The 25,432-nt window shown below is 43.0% G+C and overlaps 1 protein-coding gene across 7 annotated transcripts in view; it reads left to right on the top strand.

Annotated features, from left to right (window-relative positions):
• The first annotated feature begins 1,329 nt into the window (after positions 1-1,329).
• Positions 1,330-25,432, top strand: part of PUM2 (pumilio RNA binding family member 2) — a 68,809-nt gene continuing 44,706 nt past the window's right edge. For 2 of the 7 annotated variants that reach the window (XM_068678694.1, XM_068678691.1), the window contains exons 1-2: positions 1,818-1,946; positions 24,966-25,034. In XM_068678694.1, the coding sequence (XP_068534795.1) occupies positions 1,848-1,946; positions 24,966-25,034 (168 nt within the window). In that variant the 5' untranslated portion in view covers positions 1,818-1,847. Of the gene's footprint in view, positions 1,633-1,816; positions 1,947-24,965; positions 25,035-25,432 lie in introns of those variants that run through there. The other 5 variants (XM_068678695.1, XM_068678692.1, XM_068678693.1 and 2 more) reach the window with 5 other exon arrangements.

Below are 25,432 nucleotides of genomic sequence, written 5' to 3'. Positions count from 1 at the left end.
TTGATGCTGATCAGAATTATCCAGGACAAACTGGGTCTCCAAAAGGGTCTGAGCTGTAGAGCTGGCCTGACATAGACCAGCTGCTGTTGTAACTTCGGGAGGGCAAGAACATTAATGGGGTTTCTTCAGTCCCAGCCTGCCTACATGAAGGGAAGGTTGTGAATTGGGGCTGTAACTTGAAGGCCTTCTCTCCTCAAGCAAGCAGAGGATACGGCTTTCTGGCCCTGCAGCCTCCCTGGGGAGCCCAGAGGTGGCAGTGGGACAGGACGCTTGGGATCACAGGGATTAGCAGCATCAGACGTCTGGCTACTTAGCTGACTAGGATTAAACTGACGAATTCATCTTCATTAATTGGGAAAACACTTCCAGCTCTATCGGGAGCCGGGTGCTTTTATGCTTTAAATCACATCTATAAACAGTGAAAACGGTGAGTTTTCTCCCTCAATCCACCCCTATTTTTAAGAACACGGTGGTCACAGACACCTTGTCCCCTACGGGCTGCAGCGAGCGGCAGCAGACACGAGTGGCGTTCCTGCACCCCAGCTCCCTCCTCCTTGTCTTGTAGCACCCAGAATTGGCACTGGGACCACGGGCACTGGGACCAGGCCTCCCTTGTGCCTACGGGCGGCCGTGCTCCCAGTAACCCAGAACGCCAGCCCTGACGGTTCGACTGTGGATGGCATCCGTGTGCCGCCTCCTGAAATGGAGTATTCCCCAGCGGGGCTCCGCTAGGAGCTGCTAAGAGGACAAAATAGCACGTTTCCTGACAAAACCCATATTTTGAAGTGCCACGGGCAGCCAGAGCCCCCTCTCTTTCTTTGGGGCTACTAAATGTGTGGGATTTAGGCTGGAACTCCGCGTGTCTGACAAGCCCCCTTTGCTAGCAGTGTTTATTAGCGTGCTGTTCAAGGTCCAATATTTAACTCTCAAGGGGAGGAAACGACCGAACCCTCCCCACACCACCACACACCAACTACCGGCGCGTTACTTTATTAATAACTCCGGCCATGCCTTTCTCTTTATTGTAAAAAACAAACAAACAAACGAAACGTGACCCGCCCCGCGAGCCGCGCTTGGGACGAAACCCGGTGAAGTCGCCCATCACCTTTTCGCCCACCCTTTTGTCCCCCAAACCCCGGCCAGCCCCGGGTGGGTGCTGAGGCGGGGGGGCGTGAGGGAGGAGAAGGGGAAGGAGAAGGGGACGGCGAGATGGCGGCGCAGGCGCCCTGAGCGGCGGAAGGAGCCGGGGGCCGCCACCGCCTCCCTCCCGGTGCTGGGGAGCGCATGCGCTGGGGAGAGAGGCGGCGAGGAGGAGGAGGAGGAGGAGGAAGAGAAGGAGGAGGAGGAGGAGGAGGAGGAGGAAGGGGGGGAGGGAGGTTTGCCGCGCTCTCGCTGTCCCTCTCCCTCCTCTCCCTCCGGGCTCGCCCTCCCGCCATGTTGTTGTGAGCCCCTCGCCGCGGCCGAGGGGGGGGTGGGGAGGCGGCAGGAAGGAGAAGGCGCCGAGAGGAGGAGGAGGAGGAGGAGGAGGGAGGAAGAAGAAGGAGGAGGAAGGAGGAGGAGGAGGAAGGAGGGCGGGGGTGTCCCAGGGCCCGCTCCGGCTCCATCGCAGCGAGCAGCGCCGCCAGCCAGCCCGTGAGTACCCGCGGGGGAAGGGGTGGAAGAGCCGCGGCCGCGCTGCTTCGCTTCCCCCCCCCCACTCCCTCCCTTCTCCTCCTCAATCCCCCTCCTTTTTCCTTCTCCTTCTCCCAACCCACCCCCCTCCCTTCCTCCAGCCCCCTTTTGTCTCCGGGCTCGGCTGCGCGCCGAGGGAGGGGAGAAGCAGAGGAGGGGAGCGGAGGGAGGGGGCCATGTTGTGGCAGGTCCCCGGGCGGCGCGGGGCCTGCTCGGCGCCCGCCCGCGCCTCGCCGCCTTTGTGTCCTCCCGCCTCGCCGGGGAGCGGCGCCGAGGTGGGGACGGGGAGAGTGTGTGTGTGTGTGGGGGGGGGGAGGCATCGTGCTGAGAAAAAAGGGGAAAAAAGGGAGCTGCCCCCATCCCGGGGTGGGTTTTGGGATGGAATTTAGGGGGTGTGGGTGAGGGGGGAGCCGCGCTGAGGGGTGTTCGGGGACCCCCCCCCCTCCCCGCCTCGTTAGTCCTGTGGGGTTGGGGTGAAGCAGGCTTTGTTTGGGCGGAATGGTGAAAACTTGTGGCTTTGTTTTTCTTAAAAAAAAAAAAAACGCGTTTGGAGGGTGGAAGGAGAAGGCCGAGCGCTTGATAGAAGTCCTGGGGTTTCATTTTTCTCCCGACCTGGCCGCGCAGACAACAATAAAGAGGAAAAAAAAAAAAGAAAAAAAAAAACCCAACTTGAGAAAAATGCCAGCTGTCCGAGGGGATCCGACTCGCAGCTCGGGTTTTTAATCTCCTTGGCAGTCCTTGCGCAAAGATTGCTGGCATTGTTCTGTCTCGTGTTTTTCATAACCTCGGACTCCGGTTCCTTGAGAGAAAAGGAACAAATTCGGGATGCTTTCTGCCCGCCCGCCCGCACGCTGGCTGCCCACCCAAACACGCAGAGTATTTTTAGGGGGATGCGATGAAAGAGGTTTTTACCTGCTGGTTTTCGGATGCTTTTTCGGCGTGGTGTGGCAGGGCACGAGCTATGTAGGTCATGGCAAATGAGAATCGGGAAAACTTTTTTATATCGCCTAATCGTTTGTCACTCGTACGCAGCGTGTTAACGGAGTACTTGGAGGTTTCTTTTTAGTGTAGCTTTTATTCTCTTTGTTGAGCCTCAACTGAGAGGTGAGGCTTTTTTTACTTATCCTCACTCGATGGTATGGATCTTGGGCTGTGGAACATGAGTGCGTTTGAGACATAATTACTACCTCACGTTACCATTTTCACATATAAAACTTGGTTTTCTGTTATATTTAGCAGTGTCTAGGTCTAAAACCAAGCGTTGCCAACAGATGCAGCTTTGTGGAGAAGCCAAATTATTTTCTACCTTTCTCCAATCTACAACTCCGCCAATCCGAGCACAATAAATGTGTTAGCTTGCAGGGAGAAGGAGGCTAGACTGAAAAGGCACATGATAATTTGGTGGTGGTGTAGCTTGGGCTGTATGCTTAGAACGGCACAAAATCACCTGGTGGTTTTCTGAAGTGTTCAGAGAGTTGAAAATTTGGAATTTGTCCCAGCAGAATGGTTAGTAGGCAAATGCATGTGAGAAACTGCTTGATAATGCACATTCTGTGGTTTATTCTGTGGATATTGCACGTACGGAAGTATATTATTTGTGTAGGTTTTTTTTCAGCATTAACTGGAAATAGCAGCTCTTTTCTGTAGCATCACCCTACTACTTAATGTTTTTCTCCGGTGTTTGGGATGCTGGCACAGTGCTGAGGTAATTACGGTCATATCTGATGTCATGACTGAGTTCATAGTGCGAGAAGCGGTTGGCTGAAGAAGCTGGATTTGCCTGTGTTTCAAAGAGAAGCTCTCTGGTATATGTTGGATATTGTGTAGCATTGTGGTGCACTGAAAGCTTTGGGTATTTGTTTTCCTTATGGTTTGCTCTCTGGAGAGTTTCTTTGCTGTGTTCTCATTGGGTAAGGTATTGCAGATGTTTGGGGCAAGTGTATTACCAGGACATCAGCTTGTAGAGTACTGTGAACTAGATCTGATTTTCAGCAGCAGTTTCTGGTTCAGTTTTCAGTTTATTTTTTCCCCCTTTGATTTATTGATATAAGTGTGCATTGAATAATCTGCATCTGTAGAATTTCTAAAAGCATTCTCTTTGATAACTTCATTCTTTTTCTTCGTGCAGTGGTTACTAAAACTCCAAAATGATTAGACCAAGTGCTTATACACAGAGGCAAGTAATGTAGTAGATTGTTTAAATTCCTGCATGTCTTCATGCCTTTTTTTTTGAATGTGGAAGTACAAAAAGAAAATTTCACTGTGTATTGCACTAAAAAGAACCCTAAATTCTCTTGAATGTTATTTGTGTTGGGCTCTCCTGTGAAGCAAGCATTAATGCCTTGCTTTCAGAAATTTCTGATAGAAAATCTAGAAAGGAAACCACGCTAGGCTGTAGAAGAGACTTTATAAATACTTCTCGTGGTGTGTATCACGTGTATAGGTATGTGAGGGTTATCAATCTTCTTTCTGTTCTGCAGTAAACTTAGTTGAAGATGCTTACCTCATCTGATGTGAATTTCCCCCACCCATAACATAGCTGTTGTCTTGATTATTCCACACAATGCGACCGTTCCAGTGTTGTCACAAAGCCAGTGCCCAGGCTCCTGGCCCAGAAAAGGGACAAGAAGTCTTGCGCTTAACAGCTTGTTTCCTCCTGCCTAACAACAAATACCAGCTATGTCATGCTTCTAATAATGAAGTCGGAGGCACTTCATCATCACATAGTAGAAAAGAGTTTCAAATGGCATCAGAACACATGAACGTATTCAGTCCTAGCTGCCTCAGTGTAATTTCAAACAAGTTCTGTAAAATTTATTTTATAGTAATGGCTTGTATACTGAAGCTTTATGGCAAGGTTGAGTGTAAGTCCCACTCAGAATACCTGCTGGGGCGTTTAGTGCTTTCCAGGCTGGCATGTGAAATGTTTTGCTTACAAATCAAGACCAGGTGTTATCTGTAGAAATATCTTTAAAGATTCTATCTCGTAATTGGTTAACTTTTTTTTTTCTCCTAAGCACATTTATTTAGGATCAGTTCTAGACATACAGAAGAAATGTGTCTGAAGAGGTTATGACAACCATCTTATGAGTAGAGAAAAAAGAGTAAAACTGAGATGTAGCAAATGTATCTCAGTACTAATAAAAACTTGGAATTACTGCTAGTTGCAAGTCTGTATCTATTTCTGCATTCAAGTCCCACACTAAACTTCAGAATGGCAGTGTGATCCTCTGTCCTGTGCAGGCTGTGCTAACACCACATCTGCAGCCTTTTTAACAGGCAGAATTTTACAATGTGTATTTGTGTGCATTGATCTAAATGATCTGATGTACTTTTTTTTTTCAGTTTTAATTTTTCATAAAGTTCTAAAATAGGTTACTTCTGACTTCACTGAGGAATTGGCAGAACTCTGTTAAAAGTAATAGGTCTGCCTGTCTTTCTGCTTTGAAGCACTCTGCAGGTAAATCTTAATGGAAGAAGGTGGTGTCAGACCTATGTTTGAGAACTTTGCTCTTAGTTTTCATCTGCATTATTTTCAGAAAGAAGTTAAAGGCTGGGGTATCAAACTAGTTGTATGCATTTTATGCTGTGTGGCTGGTCTGAAGTTTTACATGGAATTGGCTCACAAATTTCTTCAAAGGGGAAGTGATTTTGTAAAAGCTGGGTTTGTGTGCTTAGTTCATGAGTGTTTACATGTGCCTATTGTTTAAATACAAAGCTGGACTCTCTAGATTCTACTCACCTTGTGCAGTTTGAACTAGAAATAGTAAATATTACTTTTTTGATTCTCTTTTTTTTTAAGCATCTTGCTGTTTATCTCCATTGTAAGTTCCTTAAACTTCAGTCCTGTGAATACTGAATGAGTTGTGCAGTGTGAAGAAGCCACAGAACTGATTTTAGTAACATGTTTTCATAGTAAAGCAAATACCTACGGTAGCAATACAAATAAAACAAAGTAGCTTTAGACCTTATTCACAAAGCCATGTTTATTCAAGATTGTAAAACCATCCTGCTATCATATATCTACACATAAGATATTTTCCCTTAATGATTGGATATGCAATAGTTGAACAGGCTAGATTAAAAATGTAGGAACATGTAGAGGGATTAGAGGGCTGTGGTTCCTTTTGTCTACATCTTCAGATCTAAGTGGCCTATTTTGGTTAAGTATCTTTCTATATATGTCAGTTTTATTGTTTGGACTTGACATTCTTGTTTAGCATGAAAAGTGAGATATTTCTGTAACTTGAAAATTCAAGTAACTCCTTTTTTTTCCCACAAAAGTACTTAAGACTGTAGAGGAGACCTGTTTTTTTTTTTTATATTTGTAGTCCTATTGACTTAGAAATTAGACCATTTACCTACTAAAGATTGATAATACGTCAGTTATGGTAGATTGAGAATGGTGTGTCCAGGGACAGGTATTTATTTTTTTTCTTCTACCTGCAGAAGATTTTTCCAACGTCGGAGAGCAGTTTTTACTATTGCTGTTTATACTCCTTTCAAGTAGAATAAGTATTTTGAAAGGGAGTTGGCAAATTTCATTTTAATCTGAGCCTGAAATCTTTGTTTCATGGAAAACCCAAAATATACTATATATATAAAATATATATTATACTGTACTGGGTTAGTGGAGTTTAATGTCCATAGCTTACATAGTGTACCAAACTTGAAAGGAAAACCAAAGTTGAAATACCAGAATGAGATGAAGTTTGGTGAAGTTAAGTTTTCTGTGCGACTTCATTTCATGGTCTACAAATGTATAAAATCAGACATAACAGTATGGCAGAATTAGTGGCTTTACACATCATGCTGAGTAATAATGCAAAAGAAACTACTGCCATTACGATCTGAAATCATATTTTGATTGTTTCTAGCTAGAAAATTTGCAGGCAACCATTTATAATATATGGAATTCTACCATATTAATATACTGCCTTGACAAAAAGGTTTTATTTATTAATAGAAGCCATATTTGATAACGGTATTTAAAATTTAAAGTTTAAATAAATCAATAAACCTTTTGACAACGAATGGCTTGGATTTTTTGTTGAAATCCTAATTCTAAGAACCGCGCATTTCAAGATACGTAGAAAAGCCTTTTGTGTTATTATTAAGACTTTTTCTTTTTAGGTTTCTACATGGAATGAGCATTCCATGTGTCCTTCTAGGCATGAATGAAGTGGCCTGGCAGGAGACCAGAGGAATGATGCATGCCAACATCGGTCAGGAAGCGAGTGGGGTTGGAATAGGGGTTGCCCCAGCTGGAATGGTAGTTGGAGGAGCAGCCGGGCTCAGTGCAGGTGGAAACACTCCTCACCCCATCCCTGCAACTCCAGTGTCAGGTGCTTCCCGTGTCCTCAGTGGATGGACGTTCTCAGGATGATGTTGGGTATTTCTTCCAGAGACAGGCTGGTGAGCAGTTGAGTGGCTACTCCAGCACACGCTGCTGGCCCATAGGAGATAGCATTCATGTATATCATTCGGTAGGTAGCCTGTTTGTTTTTCATTGAAACAGCCATGTTTTGTGTTGAATCCGCATCTTAAAGAAATATACCTGTGAGTTAAGCTACCTTTCAAAGCCTGTAGCAATCCAACGTCTAAAATACTCAGTTACTGCTATTAAAGCAGTTATAAATCAGACTGCGTAAAATAATTTCAAAATGCTCAGTTTGGACCTTTCCTGTAATGTATATAAGCATTTCATGTTTCTGGGAGTACCTTGTTTTAGTCAGAATACTGTCAAATAAAACCTGAATTCATGCAAAACAATTTTTCTAGTTTAAAAAGGGACTAGCTTCTTGCCCGCTTTCTGAGAAGTAATACGGATTTTGCACACAATCATACTTGTTACACTTGTAGGTAACAAGTTTTGGTTAAGGTGCGATAGAAGCAGTGCAATTAAGTGTAGATCAAAACTTAACGCACTTCTGTTGCAGATGATAACCTGGGGGAAAAAAATCCAGTTTTAAGCTTTTACTTGCAAGTGTTTAATTGATAGAGCTTCCTCACTTTTCTTTAAAAACTTGATTTTGCACTTCAGATAGGAATGCTTTTCCCCCAGTGACTCTTGTAATGTGCCACCCTTAGGGCCACAAGGAACTTGTTTTACCTTCCCAAGCACAAGAACTTACGGGATGTGTTCCAAACATGTAGTAAATGCAGGAGCAAGTGTAAATAAAATGTGCTGCTCTTAAAACCGGGAGTATCTGTTGTCTCTTTGTTTTCCCTAATCTATTTTTTTCTGATTCTTTGGTGCTTTTGACTTTTTTTTTTTTTCTGGTTTTACTCTTCCATTCTTTTTCTTCCTTTTTCACTGATCAGTATAGCAAAATAAATCTTTTGCCCTGACATCCAGCTTTATGCTATATCCCATTCTGTGTGACATTTATACAGAAACTGTCGTGCAGCTCTTTAAAAAGAAAACTGCAATATTCTACTTGTCCACTTGGACGTACTTCCTGAATGTGTGAAAATGTTTTTTTTGACGTTCAGTCTGCTACAAAGGCAGCTGTGCTGATTTTCACTGGCGTTTCACAAGGCTGATAGGTTGTGTAGATAGAATTATCACATCCTCAGTGGGAATCAGAGCCACATCTTAATCAACAGCCTTGTTTAATAATTGGCTAGATCCATCACAATATTTCTGCATTCCTTTAGCAGGTAAATGTCATAAACATAAGGTGTGTTTTCAAGTAACTTGGATTCAAGGGAACTACTCTTATCTTTTGTAGTGCTTTCATAATTTTATACACTATAAAAATTTGGTGAGGGGAAAACTGCTGTGCATTATCACCTGTAGGAAAATAATATCTTCCAACGTGCTGTAATCAATACTGCGTCTGTTCTGCCATTTTTCACTGTTCCCATTCATCCTTGGAAACATGAACTAGCAGCAATGACGTACAGATCAGGAGACTTCTCTACTTGAGTTCTGTGATTTGAGTCTTCCTCTGTGTGCCAGTGCTTTTGGGGATTTTTGCTGAGAGAAGTTACTGCATTTATTTATTTATTTTAAAGAGGCAACTCCCGAGTTTAGAAGCACTGGATCAAGGGGGGGGGGTTTAAAACCTTAAATTATGCAGACTGGTAGGAACTCAGCTAGTCTCTATTGTGTTCTCAAAGCACTGGGTAGATAAGATCTCTGAATATACGGAGATTTTTTTTTTTGATACATTTAGAGAGAAATTGCAAAGAACATTAATAGAAATAAGTATAGTAGATAACAGTTGTTCTAAGTAAGTAGAAATGAAGACACTGAAATCTTTTATTCAACATACATTATCTAAGCATATCTTAAAACTGTGGATTTGACATAGTTTTAGCACATCTTAGTGAAGTCACAGCATGTGAGACTGCCAAAACAATTTTTAAAATGCTTTTTGGATATAAATAGCAAGACTGAACCATTTTTTGTAAGACAGCGGAGCTCTAGCTCCACCGCTTCCAGTAAGAATTTAAACTGTATAGAAAGTAAAATACAAAATGGAAGCTAGCAATTTCAGCGGGGATTTTTTTAAGTAAAAATAAAGCAATCCTTATTTACAATATATGAAAAATTCTTACTTATGGTGATGTGAAACTTTGCAACTCTTATGGCAAGAAACCAGCATGAGCCCAAGGCCTTAGCAGGAGGATTAATTAAACACAGAAGGTGGAAAAGCCTTGTGTTCTCTTCCATATTAGAACATACTGAGACTTTTGAGTGAGTGGTACAGAAAAGTGAGTCAATACAGTTGTGTGCACTTTGTTTTTAAGAGGAACATCAACTTGGTTGGAATCACCGATGGATTTTGAAGAATCTTCAAATTAGTTGGAATGCTAAGGAAGTCAAGAAATCTGTTCTAAGTCAGAAGAATAACTTAATAAACATGCTCCATTAATTCTAAGAAACTAATTCCTGGGAAGACCAGAGCAACATTATTTTGTTTTCCTGAAAGCAATCTGAAATGTCTGCGAAAGAACCGAACATCTTATTAAGCATAAGGCAACACAATGTCCTTAATAAAGATAATTATTTGTCTAGTAGCTATTTAATTTTTGCTCATGTTAAGACTGAAGATTTGCTTGTCGGTGTCCTTTGTAAGGGATTATTTAGAAACGAACTATGGTAATTACCAATGAAGTGTCAATTGTTGGAAAGCAGTGCATATGAATAAATTGTATCATTAGAGGCCTTGATGGCATGAGGAAGCAGCAGGTGGATTGGATTGTCCCGCAGTTCCGTGGCAGTACTGGCACCTTAATGTGTGCTGCTCTGGAAATCATAGAGTTATAGTATATCCTGAGTTGGATGGGAGCCACAGGGATCATCGAATCCAACTCCTGGCGCCGCACAGGTCTACCCAAAAATTCAGACCACGTGACTGAGAGCACGGTCCAAACGCTTCTTAAACTCCAACAGGCTTGGTGCCATGACTGTGTCTGTGGGGAGCCTCTGTCAGTGTGCGACCACCCTCTTGGTGAAGAACCTCTTCCTGATAGCCAGCCTGAACCTCCCTGTCACAGCCTGACACCGTTCCTGTGGGTCCTGTCACTGGTCACTAAAGAGAATAAATGGATGCCTTCTCCACTCCCCTCGTGAGGAAGTTATAGACTGCAATGAGGTCCCCCCTCAGCCTCCTCTCCTCCAGGCTGAACAGGCCCAGTGACCTCAGTCGCTCCTCATATGTCTTCCCCTCTAGGCCCTTCACCATCTTCGTCACCCTCCTCTGGACACTCTCCAACAGTTTAATGTCCTTCTTGTACTGTGGTGCCCAGAACTGCACACAGTTCTTGAGGTGAGGCCGCACCAGCTCAGAGTAGAGCGGGACAATCACCTCCTTCGACTGACCAGCGATGCCGTGCTTGATGCACCCCAGGACACAGTTGGCCCTCCTGGCTGCCAGGGCACACTGCTGGCTCATATTCAATATGCTGTCAAACACAACCCCCAGATCCCTCTCTGCAGGGCTGCTCTCCAGCGTCTCATCACCCAGCCTGTACATACAGCCAGGGTTGCCCCTTCATCATGAAGACCATGGTGGAAAAACTTGAGGTGCCACACATTTAAGAGAAGAGCAAGGAAGTTCAAACACGTCACAGTTGAATGGCATTCAGCTCTTGGTTGAGTTGGAAAAATCTTTGATGTGAAAGCGTGTTTGCCACAGTGTCTTAAACTAAGTAGCCGCTCAGACTGGAAGCTGATACAATTGGCTCATGGAAGGCTTCAGAGTAACAGGCACATGGACGTGTGATGCTGTTAACATTTATATTCGGTGCTTTTCTAAGGCTGCCTCAGCTGCAGCAGCAGGAAATCAAAGTGATGGACAACAGTTACTTGCACGGCGAAAACTTAATTTGGGAAGAGTTGAACTACTTGCCAGAGGGGAGGGCTGTGCAGAATAATTGGCATCATACAGGAGGGCAGGGCGGCAGAAGCACTCATTTGCATGAGAGATGGTATCCAAAAGTCATTTGGCGTTGGTTAGCTGGAAGGTAATGCATGCACAGCTCCGTGATCCAAGGTGACAAACCCCAAACTGTAGTTTGAGTCAGGTGGCCTCCGTTGTTACCCCTTACAATAAACCAGACGGGAGCACGTCTGTTCAGTGAACGACAGGATGAAGCAGAAATTTCTCAGTCTAGAACTGTACCTGGGTCTCATTCATCTTCCTTTTTAATATTTAATATCGGAAATAGCTCTAAAGGATAATAAGTTATGAAGGATAATAAGTATAAAAAACTGTCTCGGGTTTTTGACTTTTTTCTCCCACCCTTAAGAACAAAAAAGCGCTTTGGGCTCTTTGATGGTGCCATCTCTGAGGATGACTACTATCCACTGTGGCATCATCCCTTCGTTAACATCCCCGTAGGCCTGCAGATAGGTTACTGATTCACCGTTAATTCACATCAGTTCGGTGTGAATTTTTGAAGCTTAGTGATCAGCAGTCAATTGGTAATGTTTGCTTTTACAGAGATGAGGGTGTGGATTAGTTCAGGATATCATTGCTTGGATGTCAGAGCACTTGCACGTGTTCTTGGCCACATGCTGAAGCCAAGAGGTACGGCAGGGGGATGCTGTCCATGCTGTTCATTCCTCCCCATCTGCCCTATCTACTGCTATCCCTCACTGCAAAGGTGTATAAGTTCATCAACTTCTTTAATCAGAGTTAGGAATTTGAAGATGAGGTTTGCTATTTCTGTTCTCTTTGTCCTAGTAGAGCGGTTCGGTAGGAACTGTTGGTGAAAACATTCAAGTCTTGCAGCTTGGTCTGCCAGAGTCTTGTTGTCAGATCCTGAAGAAGCGAAAGAGAAATGCTGTGATTGTAGCAGCTTCTTTGGAGCTTTCTAAGGATAGTGGTGCTATAAACAAAAGAATGTAAATTGTTTTTTTGCCCAAAGCTTCGGTTAGGCTTCAGTTGCTGTAACTCATTTCTGGTAGAATTTATAGGCTTCTGGAGAAGTTCTCTGAGTAGCTGCTGACACAAAGTCCTTTTTGGGGTGTGAGGGGGCAATAGGGCAAAGAAGTGCCTTACCGAGATCCAGAGCTTTTTAGCACTCGTGGTATGGAGGAGAAACCGTGTATCGGTTATTACAAGTATTCAGTATGACTTGCACAAGGATCTGTTTGAATTCAGCCTCAAGGACATGCATGGATGTTATTAAACTAATAAAATGTGCGAATTTTTAACATTGCCTCCAGGAGCAAATGGACAATTCCTAGCAGAAACTTTGCTTTCGTATTAAACAATAAAATTGTTTTTGACATTCAAATAAGATACACACGTATGTTTGTGCAGTGCAAGTGGGGAGATATTTTTCCCATATGAGATCTCACAGCCACGTATCCATCTCTCGGAGCAATGATCATCGTCTCATCGTTCAAACTGGGAACAACATAATCTGTTTGCTCACCTTAGAGTGGGAGTCGCATCTCCTGAATCATTAGCTCTTCCTGTTGTAGAATCCACTTAAAACCATCCCTAGAAATCTGAGTGAGCTTGCACAGCGTAGTTTTTTTATTTCCTAATTTTGCAGCTTTTATTTAGTTTAAAAATAGTTTCAGTTGTTAAATAAATTTTATTTTTTTTCCAAAGTAGCTTTCATAAACAGATATTTAAGACTTTCAAGTGCTAAGCAACTATGCAGCACGTAAATAGTCCTGCTAAAAGCGTACGTTTTGTGCTACGTGATTGATGCTTCCCTCTCCCGGTCAAGTTTAGAGCAATCTGAAGCTGTGTTGGAGATGGTTCATTTCTGGTTCTGCCTTACAGGTTCTGTAATAACCTTGTTACAAGTGTTGTCTTTTGGTGATTTTCAGCATTTCTAATTATATTTTGCTATTTTCTTTATTTAATTACAGGAACATTTTCCTCCATTTAACTAGAAGCCCAGTTAATGACTGTCAAATTAATGTTTTAAGCAGCTTTTTGAATTTGCAAACTAGCAAAACTTTTCAAACCCCACAAATCAGGAGGAGAAATCTTAGAAACAATTTTTTGTTCTGGTTAACGGAGAGCTCAGGTGTTTGATTCCTCTTTTGGAAAACCTGTGCCCTGTCAAAACTTGTTTAATAAGTTCATGATTTTTTTCATCGTACTAGTGCTGTAGAATTTTCAGGAAGTCCCCCAAGGTTTTTTGGGGTGGATTTTAAGGTGATGACTTCTTGTGCACTAATAAAGGTCTTGCACTGTGCATTTTTGAGAAATCGCTATTATTACGTGCTTGAGACTGGCACAGTTCTGACTTAACTTTCATAGTCAGAAAGAGGTGGCTGTTGTTCCCATCTCTTTCATTAAAACTAGGTAAAATAGTATATTTTATGGCATGCCGCAAGGTGTTTTCATGTAATTTAACAGACCAAAAAGCATTGGGAACTTGTCTGTAACATGTTTCTTTATCTAGGAAGAGGGAAACTCTCTAGCTGTGAATTTTGCAGATACCTGATTTGATTTTAGCAGTTTCAAGGACATAGTACATGGAATAGCTGTCCTAATGGTCGGGAGGATGACCCAAGGGAATGGCACGGAGCTGCATCAGGGGAGGGTCAGGCTGGATATTAGGAGAAGGTTCTTCAACCAGAGGTGGCCAGACACTGGCACAACAGGATCCCCAGGGCAGTGGTTTAAGCACCACTGCTGGAGTTCAGGAAGTGTTTGGACAACACTTTCAGGCACTTGGTCTGATATTTGGGTGGTCCTGCGTGGAGCCAGGAGTCGGACTGATCCCTGTGGGTCCCTTCCAACTCGGGATTATCTGGGATTCTGAGGAGAGCAATTGCAGCCCCATTCTGCCTCACACAAACAAGTTCATTCCATGCAACGTGTGCTTCAGAGACTTACTGAATCACTCCTTCCAGTCATGGTTGCTGTTCTGATGCATCTGCATACTTCCTACATCTGCATACTTCCTACGTGCCCTTGTCACCCTTTCGAACCGCAGCTGATAGTTTCAGCTCTGAGTTACTCGGCCAGTCCCCACACTGCACGCACTGTCTCAGATGCTGTCAAGCTGCGAACTGCTACCTCCTCCTTGTGAATTTCGGTACTGGTTGCGTCTATTACTGTAAGTATGTTCACAAGTGGGCTTGTGCTTTGTTCAATTTGTGCTTTCTGACATACCTCAACCTTTTGCCTGCCCCGATGCCTCCAAATACCTGGCACTTGTGTGTTGTTAAGTGTCTTAGTGTGACTGTTTACCTTATTCTTACTTTACCAGTTCAATTTCGTGTATCAGTCTTTGTAACTTACGCTCAGACTGAAAGCTCTTTGAAGCAGAGCCCTTTATGCTCTCTTGTTCAGTAATTATTGTAGTGAGCCCGATACAGTACTGCAGCAAAACAAATGGCACGCAGTCATCTCAGCGTTCTTTGATTTACATACAGATAAATTACCCTTCATACTTGTACAGCGATAGCTCTGTGCAGAATCAGGTCTCTGAGGAATTACTGACAGCAGCATAAATCTGAATGGTAGTGCTGCCTCTGGAGACGACGTGGGTAACGTGGGCTGGGAGCAGCAGGCACGTTCATGTGCCTTGGAGACTGACACAGTGGGATGGATGCACAGACCCCAGCTGCTGCTGGAGCTGGTTGAGGTTCCGGGTGCTAGGTGGGTTTGTGACTGAGCCTCGTTCCAAACCTGATTGCTGCCCAGTTGTAGAGTTTTGTCCCAAAGCTAAAACTTTGGGGGGAAATTCTAGGGGAGTTCGTGTAGACACCCAGGATGAGCTGGTGGGAGCCAGTTAGCTTGGGGAGAAATGGCTGCAAGTAGTCACTCGGGCTTTTTGCAATTACGATGTATTCATATTTTCTATTCCAATATCTTGTAATTCGAGCTGTCGATAAATAAAAATATCTTAAATTGGGGTCAGTGTTAATTATTTTTTAAATCCAAGTTCTTACCCGCTGATGTAGATTGTATTTAGCTTTCTGTTTTCCTGTGATTAAAACCACTACAAAAATGTGTAACACCGCTTTATTGCACAGAGGTGCTACCTTCTGTTTTTTGAACTACTTCGCTTTGGCAGTTTGCAGTAAAGTCAGGGTAATCGGGATGCTTGTGTGCCTGTGTGAAGGTTTATGTGAAAGCTTCTTCACCTCAGTGAAGACAGGAGACTGGAATTCACGAAGCATAGTGGTGGGTAAGTACGTGAAAGGAAGCAGGGAGGTAGCACATAACACAGAAGATCTCCTTTAGTTTGATAGATGGTAATTCATGCTGTTGGTAATAACAATTGTTAGGGGGCTTGTCTTTCCCCCCACAGTCGTTGCTTCTCTCTGCTTGTAAATTCAGTTGTTTACGTGCTGATAGCTACCTTCGTGTGTAAGTACGCTTACATTTTTGGTTTTCTAACTGAAAAGATTGAAGAATTTGGCTTTTAATCTATTGTTACACAGATGTCTTAATGCCCATCTTTGAACTCATTTTTGTTACAAACCTTTTATTATTTTCATTTGAATTGTAAATGGCCTACTGTAGTTACAGTAGCTTAATTGTCATCAGCCTGCGGTGTTAGTTGAGACTTTTTTTAAGTTCCTTTGAAGGACTGTGCTGGCCAACGTTTAATGAGATATTAATGTCCAGGGCTAAGCTGCCACTCTTACTGAATTAGAAATGAGGCTTATTGAATTAGAAGTAGTCTCTTTGTAGGTTTTTGTGTAGTTGGCTGTTTTGTCGGCTTTTAGGCAATTGTAGAAATCTATGGCGAATTTCAAAACGCCTGTTGTTGAAACAGAACATCCTTAGCAAACAGCTGAAAAAATTGATAACAGCCATTGCTTTGTGTCCATTCCTTTGCTGTAGGCAGATAAAGTAGAAGACGTACTCTTCCCTATAGTAATTATTTGAAGATGTGTTGGAACAAACACGCTTTGGTGTTCCCTGCGTAACCTTCTGGGCTGTCCTTGGTGTTAGGCGGAGAGCAGCGCCTTGAAGGAGGAAGGCAGATGTTGGTGCTGACTGGCACATATTGGAAACTTTGTTTTTTCACTGACATTTTCTGGTGGTGATTCAGGGGAGTTGTGTGCTCTAGCAGCAGTTGTCCTTCAGAAAGCTAGGTATCCGTGCTTACGTAGCAGAAGGAGAAGTCTCAAAATTCTGATTTTATTTGTACTCTGTCTTTAGCACTCACTTGAGAAGATGTGGTGGTTTCACCTTGATGGGCAGCCAGGCTCCACGGCACTTGACTCTCACTCCCCATCCTCAAAAGAACGGGGAAAAAATACGGTGACAAAAAGCTCATGGGTTGAGATAAGGACAGGGAGATCACTCAACGATTATCATCACAGCCTAAACAGGCTCAGTGTAGGGAGAGTGATATAATTCATTGCCTATCACTAGCAGACTAGCACAGGAAGAAACTAACAGCAAACTAAAACCACCTTCCTCCCATTCTTCCTCTTCTGCCTCCTCCCCATGAGATGCTCAGAGGAATGGGGGCTGTGGTTAGTCCCTGAAGCTTCATCTCCACTGCTCCCTCACGGTCCCTCTTTGCCCCTGCTCCACCCGGGGTCCCTCCCACGGGATGCCGGCCTTCCCAAACTGAGCCTGTGGGGGCTGCTCAAAGGCAGCAGCACTTCAAGAACTGCTCCCACATGGCTCCGTACCACAGGGTCCATCCCTCAGGAGCAAACTGCTCCAGCACAGGTCCCCCACGGGCGGCAGCTCCCCCCAGACCCCCTGCTCCTGCGTGGGCTCCTCTCCACGGGCTGCAGCTCTGACCTGGGGCCTGCTCCTGCGGGGGCTCTCCATGGGCCGCAGCCTCCTCCAGGCCACATCCACCTGCTCCACCGGGGGCTCCTCCACAGGCTGCAGTGTGGAGATCTGCTCCATGTGGGACCCATGGGCTGCAGGGGGACAGCCTGCTCCACCAGGGGCCTCTCCACAGGCCACAGGGGAACTGCTGCTGTGTGCCTGGAACTCCTCCTGCCCTTCTGCTGCACTGACCTTGGGGGCTGCAGGGCTGGGTCTCGATCCTCAGTCTCCCAGTTACTGTTGTGCAGCAGGTTTTTTCCCCCTTTTTTTAAATCTTCTGTCACAACATCATTTATTGGCGTTACTCTGGGCAGTGGTGGGCCCCTTTGGAGCCAGCTGGAACTGTCCCTTATCTGACATGGGGCAGCTGCTGGGCTCTGCTCACAGAGGCCACCCCTGCAGCCCCCTGCTACCAAACCCTGCCAGGTGAACCCAGCATGGATCCAACTTTTGCTGTTCACTGGTTCCCTCTTCCCTTGCTCTGAGAAATGACCTAGCTCTTTTTTTCCACAGGGTACACTGTTCATTATTTCTCCATTTTCTCCCCATTTCAGATTTTACAATATCTAAATTATATTCACTTTTCTGTTTGCAGTGTGAAAAACATACATTAACAAAGAAGAATCCTAGATTACAGTGCAGAAGGCTAATTTCTGGAGATTTTCACTTGATTCTAGTCATGTACATTTTAATTGTTCTGATTCTTTATGAATTGGTAACAGATTGAATCAAAGCTTGTCGACTCTGTTAGAATGGAGTAGCTGTGTATTTAATTAATCATTACTATACATTAATTGTCCCTAGTTTCTGCTTGTGTGTAGGTGATCTTTTCTGTACCAAGTTTTCATTTTCAGAAAAGGCAAATTTCAAGCTTTTGTATAGCTTACAACCTACAGAGCACAGACATTTTTGTCAATTTTTTGACTTACTAACTTTTTGAATAAGAGCTAATTATGGAGTCACGAAGGTTGGTGTCTTAAAATAGCAGTGCATCATTTTCGTGTCACGCTTCCTAATGGCATTAGCTGTAGTATTAATACTCCCTGACAAAGCTTTTCAGTACCGAATGAAATAGTGATGGGTGGAAATCCCTCATGAGTTCCCGAATTCCTGTTACCTCCCCGGTGTCACTTACCACCGTGCTGGGGCAAGGTGATGCTACTTGACTAGCTTAACAAGAAAAGGGCAGGTTTTTAAAATGAGGAAAAAAACAGCTTTGCAATGTGCATACATGAAGTAATCAGCATCAATTAAATAATGAGCGTGTTGAGACAGCTGCAATTCAGACTTCGTTTCTCTGCTTAGTTCCCAAACCTGAATAGATTTTAGTGGCTTCCCTTTTTGTGTGTGGTGTATTTCTGCAGGAGGGTTGGAGATGCTGAATAACATAGCAGAGCAGTAGGGGGAAGGTTAAGAGTCTCAGAGTCTCACCTTAACTGTTCCTTGCTGAAGATTAACCTGTAAATTGTTGTGTATGAAAGTTCTTCAGTTGATTTATGAGGAGTAGATTTCAGTCTCTCCCCCCTCCTTTTTTTTTTTTTTTGAAGAGCTGCCTTTCCTTGTAGCTCATTTAAATAATAAAAGAAGTGTCTAAATAATGTATGGGCAAATATTATTTCAATAAATTAAAATAAATTTCCTGTTCATCAAAACTCTCACTGCACAAGTTTTTATGGGATTTTTTTCTTCCCTTGTTTAAGCTGTTAGGTAAATTATACATAAACACTTAAGCAACTTTAGATTTTTATTCTACAAAATTCTGTAATATTTGTCTTCCTGTTACCTTCCCTAGAAACTCTTTGGAGTGGGTAATTTTTTACACACTTAAGACTTCATTGAGAAATCTGCCCAGATATTTGGCTTGTATTCCAAGGCATGTAGGAACATAGCGCGTCACATGGAGCAAACAGTAGCTGTTAGGAATGGTTGCAAGTTCTGGTTTCACAGCCGCCTTATTAATAATGTGTGAGGCTGGTACTTCTGCCTGTGGGTGACCGTAGGGATTCAAGTCCTGACTTTGAGGACATCTGGCAGGAGTTGAGGAAAATTTCTGCCACCGAGCAAAACTTGAGCTGGTTGGGTGGAAAGGGGCGTGAAAGCCTGTGCAAGGAAGAGATAAGTTTCTTACATGACAGAAGGCTTGTTTGTGGGGAGCGAGGGGTATTGCAGCTTCCCTAGAGCACGTTTCGTTTCACAGCCGGGAGCAGAACCCAAGGTTTCCGAGTCTCACTGGGCCAGCGTAGTCACCAAATGGGCTGAAGGAGGTGGAAGGATGTGCTTCGTTTGCCTCTCTTGGTGGAGGCGGTGTCCTGTCGAGTGTGGTTTGTACCCTCTGTTGGTAGAGGACTGGGAAATGGGTCTGTAATTGGCAGCTGTGTCAGTGTCTTATGGGGTGTCATCCAGCATCTTGATATTTATTTATTTATCTATTTATCTATTTATTGCTGTTTGTAGGAATCTAGGAAGTTCCCTTCTCCAGCATGCATGATTCCAGATTCCTGGTGCTCCTATTGACAAGCCAGAAAAGCAAGCAAACAAGCAGAGGGTTACCCAGCCATTGGTGGCTGTGCATACACGTCAGCTGTATGTGACTTGCATTTTCAGTGGGTCGGGCAGTGCTTTTGCAGAGTATTTCTTGCTACGTGCTACAGAAATCCTACCTTGAAATTATAGATTCATTTTTTTTCGCTGTCACTGGTACGGATGCTTCTCAAACTTCTGCTGTAAGGAACAATAACACCCAGCAATTGCTGATGGGGGGCAGTCAGTTCCCTTTTGTTAGAGCATCTGCATGCGTGAAGGGTCATGGAGAGCAAAAGAAAAGAATTCTAAAATTCTAGATCAAGTATCAGTTCAGAAACCTAAAATACACAGATTAAAGAATTAATTCATTTGCTTGTGGAAGTTTTGAATTGATTTAGCGTCTTGTAATTCACTTTTGGGTATTTAGGTAAGTCTGCAGTTGTGTTACTGTCGTGTATGTTGCTCAGAAAATATTACTTATTTTCAAAATGTGCTGTGCCTGTAGACATTTAACCCAGGAGCATAAACTTCTATCAGGCAGCTTGGTATTGAGCGAGCTTCTGGCTCCTTGATGCTTCAAAGAGGTGTGAGTAGCTGCATCTCGCCAAGGGCTGTTTTAATCAAACAAATGCCTTGTTTTAATAAAACATTATGCTAGATATTTAGCAGTTTGTAATTAACTTAGATACAGAACATGGTTCCATGGTTGCTTATGATTCCAGAAGTTGCTTATTCAGCTGCTAAGCGCTTCTGTTATCTGGACGCAGGACTGGCTAGCCTCAAAACCAACATAAGTGAAGTATGAAACCAGCAACATACTCTGGAGTAGAAAACCATGTGTATGGCTGTGAACTACTGTATTTGGTAACACAGGCTCTGGGATTTGCAGTTCAGGCTTGTTGCATTTTTTTCCCTTGTTCTTCTTTGTTATAAATCTCTACTAGATTTATCGAATGCTTTAATTTATAAATTAAAAAAAAAATAGCATTTTTCTTCAGTCATTTCAAAATGCTGAAATGTTAAATGAGCTTTTGTGTATTTCTCACCAAGTGTCCAAGATAACAGTACAGGACAGGATTTAACTTAATCGGAGGGCTGGCAGAATCGCTACGTACTGTGTTTCAAAATACAGCCACTTCTGTGTTCCTGTGCTAGTTTAATTTGCTGATGTGAAGTCTCTGCCATAAGAATATACTACATATAAGAAGATAAAAGCTGCAGAAGAGCCACCCCCTGTAGAAAACTACTGAAAAGGTATTTTTCACTGAAGTCTTCCAGCAAAACACCGAAGGAGGCTCAGGCATTCGCCTCGTGACCAGCAGCCTCCCTTTCGTTCCAGCCATACTATTGCAATTGCCAGGTGTTGAATCTCGCCTAGGACCACAGCTTCAGCAGCAAAACCCCTCCTGCGGTCTCTGTCCTGGGGTTACAGTATTGACCTGGGAAGGGAGTGATGGGAATCCAAAAGTCTTCATGCAGGAAATGTGGCTTATGGGATTCCTGGTCAGCTTGTTTGTCCGCTTCTGATGTATAAAGTGAGATCATCTCTCTTTTGGTTTTTGTTTTATTATTTTTTCTCATATATATATATATATATATATATACACACACACAGATACCTATATTTAGAAAGGGCTCATCTTTGCTGTTTTATCATGGAAATTGTTCAGGAGCTTACTTCTAGCAGGATTCAGGATTACTGGACAGAGTACCACTACTCTCTCCTATATAATATCTATATATCTCCTATAATAATACTGTAGAGTACCTACCTCTCTGCTAGGACTCAGGTGCCTAGATTCCAGAAGGGGAAATAATTTTAAGCAGTGTTTCTTGGGGTAACTCTAGATGGCCGTGCAGTCAGCAGCCCGGCTCCTGGATGCCACCCCGAGGTCAGGGCACGGTTTCCAGTTTCCACCTGGTGCTGCCGGTGCTCGACTCCACCGTGCTCCAGAGCAGCTCCTGCTCGTTGCTTTCCCCGTCCCAAATCCGTGCTGCAGCCGGCTCAGCGGGCTGGGCTGGTGAAATCCTCATGCACAGAAAAGGGAAAGAAAAACCTGAATCAAAGGTTAAACCCTTTACTCGATGACTCCCGAGTTAATTGCAGGGGAAGTGGCGAAAGCTGCCACGGGAAGAATGGCCGAGCTGACCCGCTCAGCAGCAGCTCCCCAGACCTTTTTACCTCTAGCATCAGCTCAATGTGCTGCTTGGATGTTGCAGCGTTCAGAGGGAGGATTGCCTGGTGGACAGACCACGAGGTAGGAACGAGACGGAGCCGAAATGAGAGCCCTGCTCTGGGAGTTCAAACAGAGTGAAGGAAGGTCTTTACATATGTGTTTAGGTTTAAAATATATTTTTGGTATATTTTACAGCCAGGGCAGAGAGGGAGTGTACGATCAAGAGAGAAAGAGGCTATATTTAAAAAAAAAAAAAAAGCACACTATTTTTGGACTCAGCGTTAAAACCTCCTGCTTAATACAGTGATGAATAATGGACTAATGTACGCCAGCACGTTGTATCCAGTTTCAGTGGGAGTGGAAAAAGAACAGTTTCAGAGTATCCATGAACTTTTCCCCCTTTCATATATTGATAGAAAATTCTGATCCAGCCTTTTAACAGCAGTGTGTGGGAATTATAATACTTAAAGGATTTTTTTTTGGTGTGTCGTTTCCATTCGTGTGTAATTTAGTGGGCCCGGGGAATGATCTGACATGTATCAGAAGTGTGGAACGACTGCCAGCTTCTCCTCGTAGGAAATGTTTGTTCGCTTTCAGCTCCTGAAAACTAAGATTAGATCGAGCAGCTAATTCCAAGAGCAGGTAGGTGGAGGAAGAGCAGACTTCAGAGTGATTGTGGGGGAGAAGACAATGAGAAAATAGATGTCACCAACCAAAAACATGAAAAATTTGTAAATGTTGAGTATGTCTGTTAATAAAAAAAAAGTTCAAAGGATTTTTTTTTGTTGTTTTATGAATTATGCTAGACAGGGGATGAATAAAAGTTTTCTCAAACATTTTTGAATGCTCTGATTTTCTTAAGGTTAAGACCATATTTTCTGCCAAAGAAATGTACCTCTTAAAAATGCATGTTTCTGGAGCATATGAATTAGCTGAACGTTGGCACCATGTTAGAGAAAACATAATTAAAACTTCCTGGTAGTGTGGATAACCACCCAACGTTTCTTTTCCCGGGAGAGGGCACGTCTGTGTGTGGTGCTAGGTCTAGCTGGCTTGCCCATGTCGTAGATGTTTCCTTCTGTGGTCGTAGAGATGGGGGCTTGCACCGACAACAGCAGATCTTCTCCACATCCTAGTGCTGCCTGTATTTTTGCCAGTCAGTAAGCTAATCTGTGAAACCTGTACTCATGATACGGGACAACATTTTGTGGCTGCTGTCCTTGATGGAAAGGCAAATTGGGACCCTCTTTGCTCCGGTAATAGGACTGTTATTTTTCGTGCTGCTGCTAGCGAGAGATAACGCTAACTTAAATACCGTCTTTGTAAGAAAGGGGTGAGCGAGCAGAACCGTTCAGCGTACTCAAGTTTATTTTCAGTTTCAGGAAACTTCAGTTGACTTCAAACTCAGCAGGAAAAAAGAGTTAGCCGTGCTGGTACCCCACTTCTTGGAGTGCCTTTTCTTAGAGATTCGGAAGTGCGCGTGGCCTTGGGCTTGAACCTTGTTGAGCTGGGGAAAAATAAGTATTTGCTTTTAGGTCTTGTACAAAAAAAGACATTTATTTATTTATTTATTAGTTGAACCGTGATTATTTGGGTAGAATTGATGGCAAATACGAGCTATAAATTCTGTTTAGAAGTCCCGTTAGACCACAACCACATATCTTGAGACCTGAAGTACTTCTGAATTGTAATTGAAACTAAAGTTTCTAAACTAAACTAAAGACTTATTTTGGGGAGCGGCTTATGGTAAGATACTCAAGTCTCCCAGCTATCTACAGGTGAAATTCTGCTTTCCAAATTCTGACAAATTCAGAAGTTCTTCAAAACTTGAATCTTCAGTTTTTCTTTCTAAAAAAATTCCTGTTCTTCTACAGCTCATTTTTCCATGTGCATGCACAAAGATTTGATTATCCCTCCGAGCTAATGAAGAGCTTGTTTCACATAGTTTACAATTAACCTAATTTTAAATTAATTTGAAAAATGTGTTTAGCTTTTTTTTTTTAAGATACATGACAATCTGCTTACAGTGTTTAAAAGAATAAAATCAACATAATTAACTTAAATGTCAGCATCTCTGGAAAAAAGGCCAAGGTGCTGATATTTTTTTCATAATTCGCTATGACACTCAATTTGCTCTCACTGAAATTGTTTTCAATTGGCTTCACAATCTGACTTTCAGAGAGAAGATTTCATCTTTGATCAGTGAACTTTCAAAAGTATAGAGACACAACCTCAAATGTAATGGTTTATAGTGATTATGGGGCAATAAAAATACTTTAAGAGTAGAATTTTGAGATTAAAACATCTGTCAACAGGCAATACAAACTTCCTCAAAGCTAAGAAAGAATTGGTGAAGCTGTTTGTGCCGGAATATAAGCACAAGATTGTCTTTGAGTATTAGAGTATTTTTTTAAGGTGATCTTAATGTGTTATCAGCTGTATGGAATAACTTTATTTTGGTCTGTTTGTCAATGTGAACAGGTGGGTTTACTAGGGGGAGACAGGTATCAGGAGGAAAACTTTGATTTTCCTTTTTCTTTACAAAGCTGGAAGAATTTGTTTTCGTTATTTTACCCTGCTACATCTCCCTCCTGAGAAAGATGGGAAGAGGAGAAGCAACTCCAAATTTCCCTTTATTTATTTTTCTATGCTTATTATGGCTTTAAAAAGTGGAAACAAAATGTGGAAACAAATTTCTTAGGAGAGAATGCCCCTGGTGCCGCATGCTGTGGAACAGGGGGCTGCTTGTCTCAGCAGCAGCTCTTGCACTTGTAATACACCTTTTGTATTTAAAAACACAAAATCCACCCCCACCACTCCCCGCACACACGGAAGAGTGCTATTTCCTGGAAGAAGGCAAGAGAAATTGTGCTCTTGCAGTCATGCAGTCACTTACTGGGCCGTGATAGCAACAAGCTACGAGTAGCTTTTGTGGCCCGTCTTTTGAGCTGCTCTTTGTTTGCTGCCAAGTGTGCTCAGTAACGTTGTGTGCAACCAGCCATCCCCTTTCCGAACTATATCCTGTGCTCAGGTCTTCAATTTCCCTTTATTTATTGCAAATACAGTATTGGTCACTGTTCCCATAGTGAGTGATTTCCGTCTGTATATATGAATTTTATAGGTTTTTAAAATTTTCCATGGAATTTCCTGCACGTTGTCTATTTTATTAACTTGGTTCATTAAATTGATCATTAACTGTGGCTGTTTGCAAGATCAAGATTTGGGTCCAGCCTAGGTTGAGTAGCAAATTTTGTGTGCTCTCAAGTGTTAAAAACGCAGAGCACTGCAGACTAAACTTTTGAAAATACATTGGACTGTGTAACGGATCGCTCTTTTTCTTTTATTCTTCTTCCTGCAGGTCCGATCTGTGGATGAGATGAATCATGAGTTTCAAGCTCTTGCCCTAGAATCTCGGGGAATGGGAGAGGTAAGTATTGAGGGCTCAAAACCCAGCGGGCAGTTTGGAAATTTTGATACAATCTAAGAAGTCATAAATTATATCAAATCGAGTATGTAGCTTCTCTTAAGACCAAATTGATTTTTCAGGCCATTAAGATCTCCTTCCTAAGGTGAAGATGAACTAAGTGGCTTCTAAGAGCACTGGGATGCGTGGTGTTACTGTGTCAGTCTCAGCAGATGACTGATACTCTTGAGGAAGTGGCAATGTAATTTCTTTGAAACCTTGCTTAATTTTCTGAAATGAGGCAGGTTTTCATTGCCACTCTGTTTAAACGAGCAAAACAGTTGCTACCTCCAACAAGCCAAGGAGGCTAGGATCTGCTAAGGGGTTTTGGCTCCAGGAAAAGAGGCACTGGCACAACCTAG

The sequence above is a fragment of the Anas acuta genome, chromosome 3, assembly GCF_963932015.1.
Source record: "Anas acuta chromosome 3, bAnaAcu1.1, whole genome shotgun sequence".
NCBI classification, from domain to species: domain Eukaryota; kingdom Metazoa; phylum Chordata; class Aves; order Anseriformes; family Anatidae; genus Anas; species Anas acuta.
This window is presented reverse-complemented; position numbering and strand designations above follow the sequence as displayed.